Source organism: Mesocricetus auratus, unplaced genomic scaffold (genome assembly GCF_017639785.1).
Source record: "Mesocricetus auratus isolate SY011 unplaced genomic scaffold, BCM_Maur_2.0 Super-Scaffold_100004, whole genome shotgun sequence".
Taxonomy (NCBI): domain Eukaryota; kingdom Metazoa; phylum Chordata; class Mammalia; order Rodentia; family Cricetidae; genus Mesocricetus; species Mesocricetus auratus.
The window spans coordinates 3,585,232-3,602,681 of NW_024429189.1; the positions used below are offsets into that span (position 1 = coordinate 3,585,232).

The 17,450-nt window shown below is 51.7% G+C and overlaps 1 protein-coding gene across 2 annotated transcripts in view; it reads right to left on the bottom strand.

Moving 5' to 3' along the window:
- Window positions 1-14,407: 14,407 nt before the first annotated feature.
- Window positions 14,408-17,450, bottom strand: part of Olfm1 (olfactomedin 1) — a 37,612-nt gene continuing 34,569 nt past the window's right edge. For both annotated transcript variants that reach the window (XM_040745147.1, XM_005085408.4), the window contains exon 6: window positions 14,408-16,082. In XM_040745147.1, coding sequence (XP_040601081.1) covers window positions 15,408-16,082 — 675 coding nt within the window. In that variant the 3' untranslated portion in view covers window positions 14,408-15,407. The remainder of the gene's footprint in view (window positions 16,083-17,450) is intronic.

Below are 17,450 nucleotides of genomic sequence, written 5' to 3' on the forward strand. Positions count from 1 at the left end.
CCTTGTGGTCCCTAGACTCCCCAAGACAGCTCTGTGGACCAGGATCTGTCCACGTGCTCCTCTGACTCACGGTCTCTGAGCCCTGGGAGCATCACAGAGTTTTTTTCCACTGCCGCCTCCTGCAGAGGCCTCTCCCTCTTGGTAACTTAATTAGCTCTGTTTCCCAAACAGGAGAAGCGTGACTCAGCATTATTGCACCATCTATATTTGTCACTTGCCCCCACCCCAGGTGTCTTGTAGCCCAATCCTTGGGGTAATTAGATCATGAAGTTAGGAAGGGTTGACTATAGCCTTACCCAGGCCACATCCAGGATGCTCTATGTGGCTCCCCCATTGGGCCCGTCACAGATAGCCTGAGGTCCCCCCATCACCTGTCCCTCCTCCTGCCTCCAATGGGAACCTCCATCTACATAGCTAGCAGGAGTTAAAACAAACAAACAAACAAACAAGGTCACCAGCATCCTATCCATTCCCCTTGGGCACCAGGGCTGAACGGTCCCATGGAGCTGCTCTCAGCTGGGCGTCAAGGGCAACTATCCTCTCCTCCCTGGAGCGTTAGCGAAGAGCAGCTGGGCCCTGTGGTCCTACCCCACAGCTCACATGGCCTGGATCAGAGCGTTGACTCCTGCACACTCCCCTCCTCTCTTCCTTTCCTCTGTGGCTCTCTGTCTACCGCTTCCATTGCCAGGCCTGGGCTGCCCTCCACCCTTGAGGGTGTCCTGCCCATACCCCAGCTGTGTCTCGCTGAGCCCCTGGATTCGCAGGGAAGTGAAACGCAGCAGAAGAGCAGGTGATGTCCCGGGTGTCCAGGCAGCAGGTTGTCAGGGGGCCGGCCTTCCTCTCAGAAGCCCTTGGCAGTAAGTGCACATGTCCTTCCTTCATCTGGAGGGGAATGTGGCTCTGCTGAGACCAAGTTACTCTTCGGGAGGAGCCCAACGCAGGAGTCTGAGCTGGTGTGTGTGTTTGTGTGCGTGTGCGTGCATGCATGCATGTGTGTTGGGGGGATCCTTGTCTCTGGACACAGCCCACTTTTCTTCCTCAGCCTTGCTCTCCCAGGGTGGGATGAGCATGGGGCGCAGGTGCTGCACCTAGGCAGGGACCTCTCCTCTACGGCAGGTGACAGGGCCCCTATAGCCCTGTGGCTCATGTGGGGCATTTCATCCTGAAGCTCAAGTTGGAGCAGTATGCTCACTTTGAGTCAGAAGACATCCCCATCGCTAGCCTGGCTCGGGGCCATTCTGCCTCTCTTTAAATCCCCCCAACCTAAAGGTCAGCACGAATCCCTTCTTTTCCCTCTCTTCTTTCTCTACTTCTGTCCACCTGCCAGTCTAATCCTCTACTCTTGGCACAACCATATCAATGCAGGAAGTGGCCCAGACAGCCCCTAGGTCATCACCATTCCAAAGTTGTAAGTCAATCACACCAACCAAGGTCCCCTGACACGGAAGGCCCCCTGGTCATAGATTCCACGGCAGCAGCATGGTCCCTCCTGCCTTATCCTTGGATTAATTTCCCTCATGCATGATGATACTGCCAAACTGCACATGCAACCATCACATGAGCCAGCCAAACTGCACACGCAACCATCACATGAGCCAGCTCTCAGACGTCCTCTTGGCTGGACATGTGAACCCTGAAGATCACAGGGACCATGTGTGTCTCGCTGGTGCATCACCCCAGTCAAACGCTGGCCAAAGAACAGCCAAGGGCCTTTGAATGCCGCTCACCTGACTGAAGCTCGGGGTGGTTTGTTTCTGCGCACCTGCACCAGGAGGCTGGCCTGCGGCGCTATTGTCGCCGGCGGCGAAGCATAATTATAGATGTAGAATAAATGACATGCTAACATGGACGATTACCTGCTGCCTCTCCTGCTGTCATTAGCAACGGAATGACGTGGCCAGATGCTCCTAAGTGGGCTACTGACGCAGAGATGGAGGACACACTAACCTGGGCCCCATAAGAGGTCAGGGCTGCTCAACCTTGCTTGCCTCTCACCCCTACGCTACCTTCTAGTGGCTCCTGCTCGAAGGGCAGCCCCCGGCCCACCCTTTCCCACGCCGCCTGTGGAGGTTCAGTAGCTGCCCACGACCCTCAGTCCGCTCGGGGTCTCCCACCCCTGGGTGAAAGAACGTTTGTTCCCTGAAAGTCTGCGAGCTGAGATGGAAGGCCACGGACAGCCAGCGGCAGGCGAGGCTGCAGCCACTGCACTGTGAAGCTGTGAAGCATGGTCTTCACTCTCTGGACAGACATGAGGTGACATGGTTGATGGAGACACACCAATACATCCCTTCATGAAGGGACTGGGAGAGGGCCTGCTGAAGATCACATGCTTTGAACACACATTGCGAACTCTCTGCCGGGCCTGGTGTCACGTACATTCACCTTCTAGCAGCCCTGCAAATCGTCAGGGAGCCTCTCCATTTGGGTGTTAGAGACTGTAGCTCAGAGAGGGTGAGTCACCTGCCTGTCCTGGAGGTTCAGCAGCTCCCTACAAAACCTCCAAGACGTGAGTGTTTTTGCTTTTTGTTTTTAAACCGAGGGTGGCAGGGGTGGGTCCTCATCATTTCCTGCTTCCAGGAGACCATGACTGTCATGACTTCCCTTGAGCTCAGGCTGAGGTCACATAATCTGCTGTGGTCAATATGACATGTGAGGAGTCACTCTTTACTAGGAAGATCCAGGAAGAACAACCTTGCTCCCTGTGTATCATATGGAGCAGAGTGGAGGTACCAAGAACAGAAGATCTGGATCATTAAGCTCTGACTTTTACTATCAAGAATCAGAAGAATGCAGCCTTCCAGCCACTTGGGGTGGAGGTGGGGGTCTCTTTCTCAAATGGTGTTTCTCAACACAGGTAGTCCCTGGAGGCAGCAGAATCCAGGGGCTGGGGAGCTGTTTTGCAGCCAGAGGGAGCCCATGTTAGGCCCTGATGCCACTCTGGAGGTAAATGTATCCCCCAAAGCCCTAGGCCTGGGGTGACATGGTACTGTCCTCTCTGTCCGTTGCTTCTTAGGAAACCCCATTACTTCTCCAGGGCATCTTGTGTTTGTCCCCATTGCCTGGCAACCTGGGGACATTTAGACCATTTCCCTCTTGAGTATGAAGTCAAGCGTTTCCTATCCAGAAAGGGAGAAGGCAGCTTCTCTGAACTCATCGCTCTGATTTATAAAGTCAGCGATTCCACGAAGCTCACAGTGGCCAGTGTTTTATGTTGCCCTTTTATATGCACAATCCATTTTACGACTTGTTTAAGAAAGAGACAGGAAAATGCATGCCTTTCCTGTGTAGAAAATCGACAGGCCCAGCATCTCCAATCAATAAAATCACATTCTGCTGACTTTGAGCAGGAAGCTGAAATGTCGTTGCAGGGGGCGTGCTCCAGCTGTGGGCGGGGCAGGCTGAGGGTTCTCCGAGCTGATGCTGATTTATTGGAAAAACAAAAAGGCAAACAAAAAGCTGGAATGGCTCCGTGCACAGATGGTACAGGGTGGGGCTCACACTCCTGCAGTGACTCTAGGAAAATGACCAGCTCTGCCAGTGTCACTCCCTAAGGGTGACCTTGCAGGTCGCTCAGTAATGAAACCTAATGGGCAGAGGCTGTGAGCCACTCGGAGTTACATACTATAGGGTTTGTGGTTTGTAGGATGGTAGGGGGTACATCCAATCCTGTCTTTGTTGCAGCTTGCAAAAATTTTCAACATCCTACTGAGAGGCCTCGCCTTTGAATACCAGCAGTGATGGGAAGCTCATTCCTGCTGCAATTCCGCCCTTTGATTGAGCTGGAAGATACCCCGCTGCCCTTCCTGTCCTAGGTGGATTCATGGCTCAAAGTTGGGTGACCAACGTACTATTGACCTCATTTGGAGCTAGCAGCTGACACTAACATAGATCAAGGGGTAGACCGTACTCACTCCACGAAGCTCTCCGAGCTCCTGCTGTCTGTCCAGGCTGCTCTTGTCTCCAGCTCTCACAGATTTCTGCAGTCTATATTTCTCTTGACTCCTGGTCACTCCATGTCCCAATGATAGTTTCGTGTGAGCACACTTGGAGGTGTCAGGCGTGCATGCGTATGTGTGGAAATGTCAAATTCCTTCTTCACAGGGTCTGTGTGCCTTGGGCATGTGGCTTTGGGCACACAGGATGGCGTGGCCAGACTGAGTCCTGAGGGAGCTAGGGTGGACAGGTATGCTGAAGATGCAGCTCTGATTTGGACTCTGAGGCACTGAACTAATCCTAGCCATCCCAGCACAGTGGGTGAAATGAAGGAAAGGGGAGGAGGGTCCAGGCCTGGCTGGGTCTGCTTCTGCCTCTCCACCCTTCCTGGCAGACACCTTCGGTTTGCAACTTGGCACCGGAACTGGGGTCACCATGGCCATCAGTGATGTGATTCAGGCTTTGACTCCCACTTTACTTTCAGGACTATGGAACCCAGCATTAGAGCTGCAGCACCCCCACCCAACACAGAGAGCCCACTGTCTGTGACTTGGCCTACAGCATTGAAGCCAACCAAGGGTCATGACAGCATTACTCCGAGAAATAGCTCCTGTCCCTGAACTCATGGTCCTTCTGTGTCCTGCTGTGGAGATCCTCAAGCCAGTGCTGTCATCCTTACCAGTGACCTGCCCCTTCCTGCCCCCAGACCAGTCTCCCCATTTCCCTGACTTTCTGTGGCTCCTTCTCTCTCCATGTTGTCAGACCCTCCCCACTGCAGGGCCCAGCTTCTCTGAGGCTGCTTCCCTCAACCTGCATCTCCTTCATTTGTCAGTGCTAAGATCCCACTATGGGACCAAGCCCCTTGAGGTTCCTCTGAGCCCTCCTCAGGCCCCTGCTTCAAAGCCTTTGGATTTCCTTAGTTTTGGGGGTTCTCTCTTGTATGATCCTGGATACTCAGACCTCCAACCTGTGTTTGGGCCACATCCTCACCTTGACCCTGCCCACCTTTCATGTTCTGCCTTCCTGTTGATCTCCCTGGCTTACCTTGGTCCCACTAGCTTAGCTCCACCTCTGGCCTCTCTGCTGACTCTGCCTGGCCTTGGCGACCTGCTGCTGGAGAAGAGCCCATTGCTCCGGGACATGTCCCCTCTTCTATGCCCCTCATCTGGGATTGAGTCTCACTCATGTTCTACCTGTGGCTTGGAGCACCCACCTCTGCGTATACCTTCCCTCCGTTCCTCCACTGGGTCCCAGGTGCAGCATCCTTGGGCAGACCGAGGCCGCCTTTCCTCTCCATACATTTGGCTGTCTTTGACTCTTTCCATTTTCTGATCACCACGCTCTTTGCCACTTCTTTGGACTCAGCCTCTGTACTATGCACTGTGTGAATATTCTGGGGACCTTAGCTCTCCTGGAACCTTGGGACCCCACAGGTTTTTGGGAGACAGATAGCAGCAGCAGCCTTGCCAGGAAAGCCCACAGAGCAGCGGTGCACGGTAAAGCTGCGTGGAGAAACCTGGCTTGTGAGTATTGTTTTTGAAACAACCAGTTGCATCTAATCAAATAACGTTTGCTGTAACTCACAGCTAATTTGTTTTCAGGATCAACCTTACGAGCTTGCTCCAGTTGGGATCTGTTTGCTGTCTCTCGGTGTCTGCACACGTCGCCTCAGTTCCTCATTCCATTTTGCCTGCTCTGAATAATTCACACATACCAAATTGCTTCTAGCTCCTGCTGCTGAAGCCTGGCGAGCGAGCTGAGTGCGGCGGCTTGGGGCTGGGAGCTGGCTTTCTTCTGTCCTCTTTGACCAGGGGCTTTGGGCCATTTGAAGCTAGAACAAAAGGCAAGAGGCTTTGGGGGTTGCGGCCAGGCTTCTATGCTTCCTTTGCCTTGACCCAATGACCTGTTCCCAAAGTCAGAGAGAGCGAATTCAAGAAACCCATCGTCTGGCGGCATGTGCATGCCATCTTGGCGTCTCAGGAGGCTAAGGTCAGAGGATTTGCAAGTTTGAGGTCAGCCTGGGTTACACATGAGTTACCAATCTGAACAACTTAGGGAGGCCCAGCCTCAAGCTAAATAGAAATAAGCTAGGACTATGGTTTGCGGTACAACATGCAGAGGCCACCCTAGCAACTCCTGGTATATGTGGCAGGCCTTCCAGGAGATGGCAAGAGCCAGAACCTCAATATCTTGTGCTATTACTCCTGGATCCCCTCAAACTCAGCACACCAAGGGTCTCTTACAGCTCTAGAAATGTCTACAAAACTGTAATGAATAATGGAAGATTCTGGAAGCCAAGCATGAACTCCCACTGGATTTCGGTCTTCCCAGTGGGAAGCTGCATTCTTCTACTTTTGTGGTACCCAGTGACTACCCATCCTCCATTTGTCCACATAGAGTCTTCCTCTTTACCAGAGGTTTCACTTTTTGTGGTTTCAGTTTCTTGTGGGTCAGCTTGGGTCCCACAATATTAAACGAATTATTGCAGAGCTAATCCACTCCTCAGCTTTCTATTAGTCGTTCTGATACGAGTGGAGGCAATCTCACAGCATCCCAGCATGTCTGCTAAGTGTGAACGATCCTGTGTCCAGGGACACCCTGGGTGCTCACAATTGTCTGCCCCCAGAGCGCCAACATATGGTGGTGTTTGTGTTCAGGTAGTGCTGAGCTCACTTGGTTATGGCCCTAAAGCAAGCAGGTGGTGCAGGGCAGGTACCGGGCAGCCACCCAGAAAGGACAGGTGGGGAAAAACAGTCCTCATGGGTGTCCATCTCACCTGTAGCTTCGATCCCCCTTGTGGTGGAAAGTAAACTCTACTAAAGGGTTGACTGTACTGAGCCCCTCCTTCAGGCCAGGTATATAATGGGCCCCTGGGCGACCTGAGGACCAGGAAGCAATTGCTGACTCCTGTGGGACCGACATCAACATCTGTAGGGGTGACAGATACATCCACCCACCAACAGGTGGCTGGGCGGGGAGTTGACAGGCTGGAGACTGGGCATTCTCATGAAGCCTGGAAGTGAGGGATCTGATAGCTGCTTTTTTTCCTCATCCCTTGCCTTATGACTCCACAGTGGTGCCACTGCTTTGTCAGAGAGGCAGACTCATCAATACAGCATGTACACCTCTGTCCATAGGTAGACTTAGTTTTGTAATATGAGGAAAGGGGGGAAGGGCTATTGATGGACAAGACATTGATTGCCTGGGGCTCAATCTAGTGTAGGGCGTTGGGATTAGCAGAGAGGAAAGGGCCAGCAGCTGGCCAGGCCATCCTGTCCTAACCCTCTGCATTGGACATTAGGATCTGCCTGTGAATTAGACCTCTGCCATCTCCACCCTGTTCCTGGAGACTCCACAAGACATCCTGGGACAGCTCCGACTTATCACTTGCCAAAGGAGGGTCTCTGAGTGAGTCCTTGCAAATCTCACTGAGCAGGTCGAAGCCTGAGACTCAGCAGGTCAGCGTGCCCCTGGGGCTCTTTCTGGTTCCTGCGGGCACCCAACACCCAAGCCGGTGCCCCAGAACCACCACCATGCGATGCTCCTTTTTGCTTCCTTCATGGAAATTGGTTCTCTGAGACACCTACAGTGGTGAAGGGCTGGGAGGGGCAGTGATGCAGGAGTGTGAGGAGGGGAGGCCTCAGGATACCACCATTAGGCAACTGAGCCTATGCTTATTGGACTGATAAGGACCGGAAGAGGCTGCTGCCTCCATCTCTCGTTACATAGCAGTTTGATAGCATGGAGCAGACTGGGAATCAGATGCTGGCTTCATGGGCAGGGGGGGAGGGGGAGAGGAGGGGGATAGGGGGTAGGGGATGGGGGGTGGGGGTGGGGGGTGGGGGTGGGGGTGGGGGGAAGGTATAATGCCCTGGAACTGTTTATCTCTGTCTCCCCAGGGAAGTCAGGGACAGTGGATCTGGGTGTGGCCCCAGCCTCCCAGAGCTGGTGCAGATGGGCATCTTCCCAGAGGGAAGGGGCACCGAGGAGGGCTGTCTGACAACGGCCCAGCTCCAGGAAAAGGAAGGTCAGGCTGAGCTGTGTTAGCCTTTAGTTGAATCTCTCCTCTCCAGGTCCTTCCTCAGGTAGCTCCTCTGGATGACCCGAGGCAGCCGCTGTTTGTCTTCTTTATTATGGCTTTGCCACAGCCAATTTAACAGGGACAGTGCCAGGCTGGGCGAGACAAACGGCCTGGAGCTGATAGCAGACCCATCCGGCTAATTACAGGGGTGGCCTCAGGGCAGAAGGTGTTGGGAGGGGAGGCACTAGAGCCTGCCGGCTGCAGTGGACTGTGCATGTAAGGGGTCCTGCTGGTCTGAATGGGCCTCAAATGTTGCAGGTGTCCTGAAGGCAGCAAGCTAAGGCCTTTGCTGGGGGATGAGGGTAGGGTCCTTCAGGAACCACATAAAATTCAGTCAGCAGAAATAAAAACATCCTGAACTCATGTCCAAGGCATCATTCCTGGTGACCTGATTTCCCAGGCCGTGGTGGGAAGAAAGAGATCAATGAGGAAGCCCATTCACTTCTCCCGTCTGCTGGGCTCTTCTGGTCCCTCTTGGCCTCACTCAGAGGAGGAAAACAGGCCCGGGGTGGGACTGGGCAAGCAGCCTTAGTCCTTCAGGACTCCCAGAGCCAGCCAATTAGAAGACAGTTGCTGTGTGAAAATGCAGCTGGTGTCTCCTGCTTGAGTCCAAGGCTGGTGTCAGGGGATTTGGGTCCCTCCTTGAGTTTGCTCCAAACTAGCTGTTATAACTGGAACAGGTGTTAACTGGTCTCTCTGGGCCTCTGGATTTCCACCTGCAGAGTAGGGAAACAATGCCTCAGCAACAGAGCCAAGCACTCTCGTGTTAGGGGGAAGGACACCTTCCCCAGGCTGAAAAGTTAGAGCTTCCCAGGATGCTGCTCTTGTGGGCCAAGGTGGGGTGACCATGACAGATCTCTTAGTGGGATGTGCAGGTGGTCTGAGTACGCTGCCATGATGCTTGGTGCTTCTGCCAGCCTGGTAGAGACATACAGCTCTGTGGCTGACCCTGCTAAAGAGGTTGGCTGCTGGCTGGGGTCTTGAGTTCTCTCAGGGCTCCTCCTATGAGACTGATGTTGGCGTTCCAGGTGTTGGATGGGGTAGGGCCAGCAGGCTGGAGAACACTTGGGCCAGGATTTGGAAGACTTTCCCCACCAGGGTGCCATTTTCTCTAGCCATAGCCACACAGGATCAGGTTAGACAGGAAGTCCCTGAAGCCCTGAGCAAGTGGAGGACCTCAGAGGGATGCCATGGAAAGAGCTGTGCACCTGGAGGCAGGAGGGTGGAGCGCCTATTCTGCTGCTGGGAGAGTACGGGCCTGGCGGGAGCAAGGTCAAGTTCAATGGCTCACCTGTTAAGCTGGATGGGGGCTGCTCCTGGCTTTGCATGGGGGGAGCAATAGGATAAAAAGGAGTGAAGAAAGACCTCCCTCCCCGCTTGCCTGCCCCTCCCTGCCAAGGCAGAGTAAATAGGTGATGCTCAACTCAGTACTCCATGTTCTTCGGCCAGGACCTTGACTCCTTCCAAGGGCCCCCTCAGTGCCAAACCACAGTGACTCATTGACTCTGGGGGCTGGAGGACAAACCCAGATCCTTTTTGGATGAAGGCTCTCGCACGTTCTCCTGCCTGCAGTGTGATGAGTAAGCAGCCGTGACTCACCTGCAGAGTGATCCTGTGTCTGGGGCCCAAAGGCTGGTTGGTGGCTGTCCCTGCCACCTGTCAGCCTGGGTCTGCCTTCTGCTTTACTGCCTCATGCCCATTTCTAGAAGAGGGGGTGATCCAGCCACACACAGGTGAAGGAGCTCCCCAGAAAGTTCACATAGAAGAGAACTCTGCTTGTCTTTGAAGCCCTGTGAAGTCTCAGGGTTTGGCACCAGCTTTAAGACAAAGATCCATCTCAGAGAGATCTGGTATCTCAAAATGACCAGATCTTCACAGACTCAACAAGATTAACAAAGGGAAAAATTCCTGTTAATATTTGTAAATAAGGTGTCAGAATCAAGCTGGTCATGGTGGTATATGCCTTTAATCCCAGGACTCAGGAGTTAGAGGTGGATATATTTTTATAAGTTCAAGGCCAACCTGGTCTACATAGTGAGTTCTAGGACAGCCAGTACTATGTAGAGAGACTCTGTCTCAAACAAACAACAAACAAGCAAACAAACAAACAGAAAGATATCAGAATCACGGGGACCATGGCTGGGCATCTCAAAGACATCACACCCAACTTGTATAAATGGACACTTGAACTTCATGATAAGGTTTCCAAGAACAGCATCAGACTGTATAAGATTTCTGGTCCAGAAATAAACTGAAGAATGTAGATACCTGAGGAAAATAACTCGAGGGAGAAAAGTTTACAGTGGCTCATGGGTTCAGAGAGTTCAGTCCATGACCTGCTGGCTCCATTGCATTTAAGTTGAGTCAAGGCAAGGATATCAGGGTCTCAGGGCATGACTAGGGAAAGCTGCTCACCTTGCAGCAGCCAGAAAGGAGACAACAAAAGAGTGAGAGAGAGAGAGACAGAGAGAGACAGAGAACAGACAGACAGACAGAGAGAGACAGAGAGACAGAGAGAGACAGAGGCATAGAGACAGAGACAGACAGAGAGACAGAGAGAGACACACAGAGAGAGCACAAGGACAAGATAGGTGCTTTTAAGGCACATCACAGTGACTTTTCTTTCTCCATTGAGGTCCTGGCTCCCAGGCACCTGCTCAATATGGAGTCCCCTGGAGAAATGAATACTCTCATGACCCAGTTGCCTCCTAATAGCGCAACCAGCTAGTGAACAGACTTTCAACATATGATCCTTTTTTGGGGGACACTTCACATTCAAGCAATAACAGGTCCAGTAGAGAAAATTCAGCCACCTTATTAGTATTATACTAATAATTGAAGCAAATGGGCAGCCTTTGGATGACGATAGGATGGTGCCCACTTCATCGTGGAATTCCTAAAGCACTGATGGTTTTAACAGCACAGGAGCCTGCATATATCCCTGCAGATTCCTGAGTCCGGGCCTTATAACCTGGGAATAGGGAAAACAGGACATGCTATCTGCAACTCAGATGCTCAGAGCATTAAAGTAATGACTGGCAATCTGACCTCAGTAGACAAATCTGCAAGCAGAGCTGGGAGGATGGGCTGCTAAGGCGATTCAAGGCCTGAATTCAGATCCTCCCAGCACCAACGTGAAAGCCATGCAAGGTGGTATGTACCTGCCACCTCAGCACTGGGGACAGAGGTAGATTCTGGGGTTTGAAGCCCAGCCAGACTGAACTGGTGAGATCCTGTGTGGGGCTGGTGAGGTGGTTCAGATGGTTGCTAAGCCTGATGATGTGAGTTTGATCCCACATGGTGGAATGTAAAAATCAATTTCAGAAAGCTGTCTGGCTTCTACTTATATGCTATAGCATGTGTGTGCGCATGCATACACATACACACACTCACACGCACGCACGAACACACATTGGATAAAAATTCAATTTTAAAAGGTGAAGAGTGACTTAGAAAGACACTTGGTCTTGGCCTCTGGTGCATATCCATACACAAATATGTACATACATAGAGCACATACATATAGTATATACACACAGGTAAATAGTTTCACACACTTAAAAAAACCTTAAGAACAAGAACCGAGTGGAAGTAAAACAAACAAGTGTAAGGTACGGAAGTTTGCAGTGAGCAGAGCCAACCACCCGATGCCTATATAATCCTCCCACTTCTTAGATGACTGCCTAGTCTGTCCCCGTCCAGGGCAGGAGCCAGCACCAAGCTTTCCCACTACCATGTCAGCGGCTCAGGGCTCGAGCACGGACGGGGAGAAGAGTTTGGGCACATCAGACTTCTGTGACTTCTGCAGGAGCCAGGCCTGGGGACTCAGTGGGGTGGGAGGAGAGCCACAGGGTGCCTGAGGTGGGTGATCAGGCCCAGGCTTGCCACAGACAGAATCCCTGTAGAAATTGGGGAAACCCCACGCCCAGCGGTAAAGAGAACCCTGAGGTTCATGCTCTGATCTCTGATCATCTCAAAGAACTGCAGGATTTTGATTCCAGGCCAAACTTTTAATAAAGAAAATCCATCCATGCTATTGGCTGATGTATCCAGTTATTGGAATCTGGGAGATTTAGTGGCAGGGGGTTGTTTTATTTGCTCTCTGGATGGAGCCATTTTTCTTATGTATTTCATCTCCTAGCAGAATATTTTCCCTAACAAATACACTGTCTGAGACAGCAAATCCATGTGGCCCTGTCACATTCTTATTTTGTCTTCTAGTGACTCGCAGAATGGGCATTTGCTCACTTCTATTTTTTTCACTGTGTCATTAAGGAGAAATTATACAGGAATCAGCCCACAGTTACCACCCGTAATCACAGAGCTGCAGTTTGATGGCGTGTGTACAGGGCTCCATGAAAATGGGAATGGGGCAGAGGCCTCACAGCTTGAATGATGGCTTTATTGAAAGTTGGGTCTTTTAGTTGAATAAGCAGCCACTCTGTCTCATGAGGGTGGGGTTCTGCACGGTGTCGCGCCCGAGATAATTTGTAAACATGAAAGTATGGAAAATGCCTCCCACCTCTGAAAGTTTTAATTGGAAGCTCCTCCCGTGTCCGTGTGACTGTGAGAGCTGACTTGCTCAGGGAGCCTGGCAGTTAATGAGCCTGTAATTAAGGATTAGCTTTCCCCACACTGCCCCCCTCTCCCCTCCTTCCTCCCTCCTCCTCTCCCCTCCTTCCCTGTTACCTCTTGGTGGATCCTGAAAACTCCCAGCAGGCAGAAGAGAAAGCCAGAGAAGAAAAGATTTCTTCTTCTTCTTCTTCTTCTTCTTCTTCTTCTTCTTCTTCTTCTTCTTCTTCTTCTTCTTCTTCTTCTTCTTCTTTTTCTTCTTCTTCTTCTTCGTTTGCATTTGGAGGCTTACCTATTTTGGATACCTAAACCACTTTTCCCAGGCCCCAGAGTATGTTGGATGAGATTAGTTACAGGAAAACTGAGAGGCTGTGGGAGGGAGATGCTCCAGCAGGTGGGGAGGAGGGAAGGCCTCTAAGGTGTGCGTGTGTTGGGGAGAGGGCTCTAAGTCCAGAAAGCAGATGGCTAGGGAGCATCCGGGGTCTAGTGAACCCGTGAGAGAGGGCCAAAGTGGGTCCTGTCTCTTATAGGGAACTATGTGTGTCCAGCCTGCAGGTTGAGCTTGGTTACATTTGGCTGAGGACAGCTACGAATGTGGCCAAAGCAAAATTATAAATTTACTTAAAATGCTAAGAGATAGTTTTGCAGTGTTTTTTTTTTTTTTTTTGGTAACTTGAACTTTGTAGATAACATTATGTCAGAATGTGAAAAGATGGGACACACCAGCAGGCCATCTGTATCAGCAGTCCACTTAATCACTGAGGAAGGAGCCTGGGGTCCAGCTTATGGTCCTGGAGTAGCAGTGTCTGGGAACACCGTGTCAGACTTGGCTGATCAGTGCTCAGCATCTCTCTAGAGGCCTCTCAGATCCCTTCCAACCATCTAACTTCTGTCAAGAGCCAGGTAATGAGGGCCTAGTATGACACAGTCCCCAAAACGTCCATAGCTACTTCCTTCCTGCTCACCATGGCAGTGATGCCAGCTTCCAGTGGGCACCAGGACCATTCTCTGTCCTTACACATTCCCAGACTCTCAATTCCACAGCACAACTGAACATCACAGGCATTGGTTTGTCCTGAGTGCCATCAATACCTTGCTTGGGGACTAACCAGCTGCATGGACATGCATGGGAACGTGGGAGACTAGTTTGCTCACTGATTGGTGAACATGCACCCTGAACCACGTTGTCACTGTCCACTCTGAGTGGGATGACAGGTACCCAATTGTGGAGGCGAGGGGAGGTAAGAGGAGGTAGCCGTCACATCCCAACCCACAACAGAACACAGACAGCAGCCACTGCGTCAAACCTAAGGCCAGTACATCCTCATGTGCAGGGAGAGTTCCTCTTATGCCATCACTTCTCTGGCTGGCGTTACATTCCAGGGCGTTCTAGAAAGGCCGTTGGCCTGGGACTGTGATTTGTCCTGCAGGAACCTTAGGACTTTCTTAGATGCAGGGCTCTACCTGGGTGTCCTAGGACATTATCTGCATGTCGATCCCGTTATGCACATCTAGGGGTCCCGTGGATTACCAGGCACCTTCTACCTAGATCTGTGGCAACCCTTGGTGACAGGCTGGGTCGGAAGTGGGGTAGGTTCACCTCCACTCACTTAGTATCGCTGGGGTCTCAGCTGGTGACTACCAATGGCACTGGGGCTGTCTGACATGAGTACCTGCTCCAGGAAAGGAAAGTAGGTGAGGGATGAGAGTCCCCGGACAGCTAAGGTGGGGGGAGCAGGAGGCTGGGGACCACCACCTAGAAGGCACTTGTGAAGACCCTGCATCACATCTCTCTTGTCACAAACAATAAGCAAGCAAGGGTGTCTCCTAATATCTTTATTGTTCCTCAGATAACCGAAAAGTACAAAGTTGCCCTCTTTTACTTATTTTTCTTAAAAAACGACCTTTCCACACATGGCTGCCCTTGGGGAGTTCCTTCCTCTTGGAAACTGAAGTTTCCCAAGGTGCATCCTCCCCGTCCATGGTTACACAATTCAGATAACTTGACAAGAAGAGAATTCCACTGGGTCACTATCCACATGAACTTGACTATGTCTCCTATAAGGGCAAACACTGATTTTTTTTTTCTTTTTAGAAACAGAAACCATCCACCTATCAATCCAAACTACGGCATTGCATGACAACATTCATTGCATAAATTGAACACACGGAGTTACCACCTTGGGGGATAACAGACGGACACCTCACGACCTAGCTACAGGGTACTCAAGTTCAACAACGTGGGTACAGCAACTTCATTCTACGTAGGCCCACCATCGCTTTGGGAAAGTACTAGACACAGGTCCATGAGCTACCGGGAGTCTCGGCACAGTTAATCTAAGAGACAACAACACAGTCAAGAGAAAGGCAGCTGCGATGCGTGTGGGCTGAAGCAGCCTACACCGAGCGCCTCGGGGGCTGGGGGGCTCGGGGTTGGGGGGATGGCCATCACGTCATCGCGCTGATCACGACCTAAGGAAATGTCCATGCAATCCTAACAGTGGGTTGTTCTTGGGTGAGAGGGACCAACAGTCATCGCCTTTGCTTCTTTGAGTCATTTGACCAGAGAGGGGTGGGGGTGGGATGGGGACAGCCAGGGAGCCTCGGGCTGCAGTTCCATCCACAAACATGGCGGCTTCTTCGGAGATCTGTGGCCCACCCGCTTGAGTAGGAGGAACACAGAGGTGAGGTGACACCATCCCTTGGCGTCAGATTTCTCGAAATCAGGACTGTTAGTATTCTTGGAATCATTTTGGCAGCTGTTTCATGGAAATGTCCTCCGGGAGAGGACTTGGACCCTGGGCTTCTGGGAAAGCAGGAGCTACAACTCATCAGAGCGGATGACGTGGAAGAGGGTGACATTGTAGAGGGTCTGATGGCCATTGTTCCAGGCATACAGCGCACGGTCCTTAGGGTTGTAGTCCAGCATGGAGATGTGGGAATATTTGTTCTGGAAGGGGATGTCAATGTACTCGTAGGTCGAGGCGTTGGTCTGGTAAGCATAGTGGACCTTGGTTCCCCCCGAGTAGCCGTTGGTGACGTAGAGGGTCCCGCAGATGATGAAGGCCTCACCGGCGCTGCGCTTGGGGTAGCTGGTGTTCCATGTCTGCAGGATCTGCAGCGAGACAGGATCCAGCTTGCTGATGACAATGTTACCGGCATTCTGGTTTGTGGCATAGACGGCCCAGAGCCCATTTTCGTCCACCATGAGGTCGATGTCTGAGTGGCCACCCCAGGCATAGTGGTACATGTTGTTGTAGCCAGCGTAGTCCAGGCTGCGTGTCTTCAGGATTGTCTCTGTCTTCAGGTCAAACCTGATGATAATGTGACTCTGGAATTTGTTGAAATAGATGGAGCCATTGTAAACCACCTGGCCCGTGCCAGACCAGGGGTGTGGGAGACGGTGCGAGGTAAAATTGTCCGTGTTCATGAAGTCCACCATGGACTTGTACTCACGGACGAAACGGTTGTTGTGATAGCCATCCATGTACCAAACCTGTGGGGAAAGCAGACCTCGTCAGTGTCCCACAGCGGGGGGGGGGAGGACAAATAGAAGGATCTGGAAGAGCCATCGAGACTGTAGAGAATTCTGTCCTACCTCCAAGAACACTGGACTCCTGCCTGGCCCCCACTTAGATCTATTTCCCGAACCCCTGGAAAGGGTAGGACACAGTGGCGGGATACGTGTAGGGACAGGCAGTCAGGCTCTCTGGAGTCTCACGCATACGCAGTCCATAGCCGGTCTACGCATTATACAGCAAAGGTCGGTGTGGGGAAACCCCACCAGGTCCCCAGATGGAGCCCTCTCTGGCACCATGCTCTAGGACAGTGGTCACATCTGTTTGCTCACTGTTGGATCTTGGCCAAGGACTTGGGAGTGTCATCAAAGCAGGGGCTGAATGCTGGAGTCAGCCGTGTAACGGGGACAGCTGCTAAGTGGATGCGCACACACTGGGGAGCGTCTGTCTGCAATGACAACTGGCTCTCAAGGTCACTGGGAAGGGCCATCTTCCAGTGTGATGATGGGACATGAGTCCTCTTCACTCCACCAGGCTGTCACTGAAGTGCAGTCTGAGTCATCATCTATGCTAGGGGAGAGGTGTGCAGGGAAAGGTAATTAACTGGGGCTTTGGTTTGCCGTGGGGAGGGCCAGTAGCTCATTCCCTAATCTGGGGGAAACGCTTTTCAGACTAGAGCGTGGTCCTCACAGCCGTGGAAATCAACCAAGTAATAAACGGCCGAGACCTAAGTTTGAAGGGTTACAAAGGAAGTGATTTCCGATGACTCTGCATGCCAATTGACCTGAGAACCATCTATACTTGGAACAAAAACCTTTAGTCATTTTGAAGCAATTTTGTAGCAAATGAGAAGGGGGCGGGGCTGGTAGAGGAGACCTGGCAGCAGTATCTGCCTGGCATTAAGACAGCTGCTTTATCCACAGATAGCTGGGAAAGCTGAGCAGGGATTAGGGCTGCGGCAGCTCTCAGGCTTGGCATGACGTTTTTGAAAAGAAAGAAAAAGAAAAATGTGTTCCTGAGACGTCCGTTCAGATGCTGGGACGCAGATGTGCCTTTTGTTTTTTAACGAGATTAAAAGCAACAAGAGCAACAACAGGGTCTCGTTTGAGATTGTTATTATCCCCAGTGCCTCTCAGACCATCCCTCAATGACAGGGGTCACAGATTAGAATGGAGAGGAGTATGGGAGACATGTATAGCCAACCTCTTGGTCTCTCTGGGGAAAGCTGCCCATCAACTGTGCACTCACTGGGCTGCTTTGTGGGCCAGGGAGCTCTCCATCGCTTTGCAGCTTCTGCTCGAACCATCTTCTGCTAGCCCTCCCTGTTCACCTCTCAAGAAAGACCT